The sequence below is a fragment of the Lactuca saligna genome, chromosome 5, assembly GCF_052625555.1.
Source record: "Lactuca saligna cultivar CGN05327 chromosome 5, ASM5262555v1, whole genome shotgun sequence".
Lineage (NCBI taxonomy): Eukaryota > Viridiplantae > Streptophyta > Magnoliopsida > Asterales > Asteraceae > Lactuca > Lactuca saligna.
The window spans coordinates 154,913,167-154,917,833 of record NC_136421.1 but is presented as its reverse complement, the minus strand read 5'-3'; the positions used below and the strand labels follow the sequence as shown (position 1 = coordinate 154,917,833).

Here is a 4,667-nt window from a genome sequence, read left to right as displayed (position 1 = left end):
TCTGTGTAAGATATGTGTAAATATGAGTTTGTTTCACATTCATATCTTTTGAATCTCTAATGTCATCTTTGTCGTCTTTAACCCCCATTCAGACCACCGCAAAGCACCGTAACCATATTTTCATTTGGTGTCAGGTTTACCATATTGTGATATGTTTCTAGGTGATGATAAAAATTTGGTAGACAAAAATATTGAAGACTACCCTCCTTATACATAACCCATAATTGGCAATATGCGACCCCACTAGCCGTTTGAGATTCAATGTACTCCACACAGGCGGTGTGAGAGGTCCTGAATGATATTGATTTCCTGATTTTTTTTTCTAAAAGATGGTAAGGTGTTTATGGTTGCTTGTAAGGTTGCAACAGGTTTGTATCGATTTTGGTTTAGATCAAAAGTGATGTTTTAGACGGATTGTTTGAAGGGAATGGGTTCAAGGTGGTGGTTTTTGATAACTTAACAGAGAATGTTTGGTTGATGTTTATGGTATTATTCTTGACTGATGTAGGTAAGAGGGTGGTGTTTCGTGACGATCACGGAGTTATATGGTGGTGGAATTTATGAAGAAGATGATGAATAGTGTTGGGTCTTGTGTGAGTTCTTCATGCAGTAGGGTTTTAGGGTGGTTTGACGATCTTAGGTTGATGAGTTGAAGTAACAGGAGTTATATTCGAGATGGACTTGGTGAACATGATGTTCTTGGGTTGATGTAGGTGTTTGAGGTTGAAGGTATAAGGTGGTGATGGTGTTCGTGTTAGTCAATGGTTGACCAAGTTTTCAGGAGGGTAAGAGCACGTGGGTGACTGGAACGTTGGAATAGGGACGTTGCTATTTTTTCTCTTTTTCTGTTAAGTAGCTTTATTTATTAGTTTTGAATTAGCAAGTCATAATTAGTTGAAATTTCCTATACAGCAACTCAATCATTAGATTGCTATTAATCATTCAATAAAAGGTGAATCATTCGGCTACATATTCTTCCTGTTTTGCCCTTGTATAGCATTTGTTGTTTACTGTTTCATTGGCTTCATCACCAATATTTGGTATCAGAGCCTTACAGATCCTGATCAATTGTATTCCCAAGTACCCTCGATTCAACAAGATGACAGCCCCATCATCATCCAATCAGCACAAAGATAATCCTTTTACTCTTCAATGCCTACTGTTAACCTCACTAAATTACAGCACCTGGTCAATTAAGATGGAAGCCATCATGGATGCCCATGGGTTATGGGATGCCATTGAGCCACCAACCGGAGTGGTTGTGGATAAGAAGAAGAGAAAGCAAGCTCGAGCCTTCATCTTCCAATCTATACCAGAGGAGATTCTTGCACAGGTAGCAAAGAAGAAGACATCCAAGGAGTTTTGGGACTCTCTAAAATCAAGGTATGTGGGTGCAGAGAGGGTCCAAAAGGCAAGGTTAAGGGTATTAAAGAGTGAATTCGAAGCACTCCAAATGAAGGAAACAGAAACCATAGATGAGTATGTAGGAAAAATCACAGCTACGATTTCTAAATCTAGGAGTGCAGGCGCAATATCGGAAGATGAGGAGTTGGTAAGAAAGTTGTTTGATACAGTCCTAGAAAAGTTTATAAAACTGGTGGCATCAATTGAGAAAAGTTGTGACATGGAATCAATGCCATTTGAAGAAGCAATTGGGCATTTGAAGGCTTATGAAGATAGGCTTCGGATCGGGAAGGCAAGCACACAGGCAGATAATGCCCTACTACTTGCCAAGGCAGAAGGCACATCAACCCACCAGAGTCCAAGCAAGCCAAACACACCAGGTGGTCGAGGAAGGGGTGGAAATAATAACCGGGGAGGAAGAGGCAGCTCACGAGGGTGAGGTGCGACTCGTGGTAGAGGTGGGCGTTTGTGACATCCCCAAAATCACGGCCAGAAAAGACCGATTTTGTTTATGCTTTATAAAAATCAGAGTACTTCATTTTATAAAAGGGTTACGGAATTTGTTCCAAGAAAAACATGGTAAATACGTTATTAAAACATTTTCGAAGAAACGTATTTATTTCATTTTAAAACGTTTGGGATGTCATCGTTAATACAGGAACATAAGCATAAACAGAACTTACAATTATTCACACTAGTGGTCTACATCTCTTTAAATCTCTCAGTGTAATGTCACTTCATATCAACACCTGTGATATAAATAAACTGAGTGGGTCAGGTTGGGAAACCTGGTGAGCACATAGGGATTTCAATCCCACAATGTTATACCATATATATAGTTTAAAATTCACAAAATATACAATTTCACCATACATATATATAAACAACTCTTATCCCACCCCGTCGATCCTCGCAACGAGGCTATCCATACTCTCGGACCTAAGATTAGTCGTTTTACCTACTCCATACTCTCGGATCAGAAATGAACGAATTTACCAAATCCATACTCTCGGATTAGGGACGAATGACTAATCCATACTCTCGGATTAAAGATGAATGATTATGCCTAATCCATACTCTCGGATTAGGGACAATAGCTAATCCATACTCTCGGATTAACGACGAATGATTATGCCTAATCCATATTCTCGGACTAGGGGCAATGACTATGTCTAATCCATACTCCCGGATAAGTGACATATACTAACTTCTATTCTCTGAGTTTAACTCACTTGTACTCGTAAGAATATACTACCCAATATTCCTCATATTTAATTTAGGTCTACTCTTTATCCTAAATTATCAAATATAACCAAGTATGTTCTTTAACACGAATTTCAAGCAACATCAATTAACCCGCACATAAACATATAATTAATACTTCAATCAATACTTGTATTAAAATCATGTTCATGAAAGGGACTATGCACTCACCTGAGAAGGTGGTGACTCGGTACTCGGACAGCGCTTCGTTTACTTTAAAATAATCTCCTTCGACGAAACCTAGTATTATCACCAATAGATTTTAGTCTATTATTCGCCGAGACTAATTAATAGTCTAGCTATTATTACTATTATATAAGCGTTAAAAAAAAAATACTTATATAACCCATAATAATAGCCCAAGTATTTATTATATGTTCTTAATAACGTTAATATAATTAAATAAAAACTATATTAAAAATAGCGTAGGCGTAGCTCACTTACAGCGGGTTTTATAGAAAACTAGGCTTTGCTTGGAGCAGCGTTTCCGAGCCGAAAAGCTCTTCTTCTCTGAGCCGTCGAGCACTCCGGGGCTTCCGCCTCGTGCTAGGGAGGTTCCCTAGGCTTTTCGGGGGATTTCGGGGCTAGAGAGAGGTTCTAGAGAGAGAGAGAGTAAAGAGAAGAAAGAATGGGAAAGGTGTGAAGAAAATGAGGGTGGGAGAGGTGGTATTTATAGGGTGAAAATGGCTGAACTTGGTGCCACATGTCACCATCTAGTGGCAAGACTTGGGGAGAAAGCAATGGCCAAGATTGTGCCACATCACCCATTTTCGCACAACACACTTCCGACTTCTAATATCCGTAACTTTCACATACGACCTCCGTTTTTGACGTTCTTTATATCCACACGTAGGTAAAATAATATTTACAACTTTCATTTTGACTCCGTCGGCTAATTCTCGACCGATCTTAAATTTAACAGTACGAGGTGTTTAGACTGTTAAATGACCGCGAAGAATTCGTAACTCCTTCATACGGACTCCGTTTTCGTCTGTCTTTTTACCGTTGAGTTCCTATTAATGAGATCTTCAATTCTCATTTATTTCATGTAAGCCAAAAACCGCTCGAACTAAAATTCGAGTTTCGGGCTGTACACTGCTAAGCCGAATATTAGAAAAATCATAACTTCCTCATACGAAGTCAGATTTGAGCGTTCTTTTTATCGACGCTCTTAGTTTAACATATTCTACGACTTTTGTTTAGATTTCTAAGGTTAAAAAGTCTTCTATCATAAATTCACTATTTACGTCTTCCGGTGCCGTGCCGGTTTTGCCGTAAAACTTCGGCGGGCCATAACTTCTTCGTTATTACTCGGATTTCGGCGTTCTTTATATGTACGGAAACCTTGTGACATATTCTAAAACTTGGTTAAGACTATTCATTCTTAATAATCTTTTGTCGAAAAGTCATTTTTGACCCCTATTGCCTCTAAATTAACTAGCCCGGATCTGCGGGCGTTACAGCGTTAGGGTGGTGACTCACGATAGGAAGCTAACAAATCCAATAAGAAGCCCCATGACAAGAGTCACATAAGGTGCTTTGAGTGCGAAGAACTTGGACTCTTTGCATCTGAATGCAAGGCAAAGAAGCAGCAGGACCAAGAGGTGAATCTGGTTGCAGATGAAGAAGGTCATGCCCTCCTACTAACTGCATGTAGGAAAGAAACATCAAGCATGGTTCTCCTTAATGAAGAAAAAGTGTACCCAAGTCAGTTAAGAGAAAGTGAAGATGAGAACACGTGGTATTTGGATAATGGAGCTAGTAATCAGATGACTGGCTCCAAATCCTTATTTGCAGAATTCAATGAAAATGTAACGGGACAAGTACAGTTTGGAGATGGGTCCAAGGTCCAAATCAAAGGAAAGGACACGCTACTTTTTGACTGTAAGAATGGTGATTAGTTGATCATTCCTAAGGTTTACTACATACCAGCTCTTCACAACAACATCATAAGCTTGGGGTCAGATGACAGAGGAAGGTTATGACATAGGAATGAAAAG

At 39.3% G+C, this 4,667-nt stretch overlaps 1 protein-coding gene across 1 annotated transcript; it reads left to right on the top strand.

Moving 5' to 3' along the window:
• Positions 1-1,099: 1,099 nt before the first annotated feature.
• LOC145045867 (uncharacterized) lies at positions 1,100-1,843 on the top strand. The gene has a single exon (XM_078994165.1). The coding sequence runs from the start codon at positions 1,100-1,102 to the stop codon at positions 1,841-1,843; it is 744 nt and encodes a 247-aa protein (XP_078850291.1).
• The last annotated feature ends 2,824 nt before the right edge of the window (positions 1,844-4,667 follow it).

Bases quoted from the DNA above. Each gene is read 5' to 3' on its own strand.
- LOC145045867 (XM_078994165.1), top strand. From the start codon at position 1,100: ATGACAGCCCCATCATCATCCAATCAGCACAAAGATAATCCTTTTACT.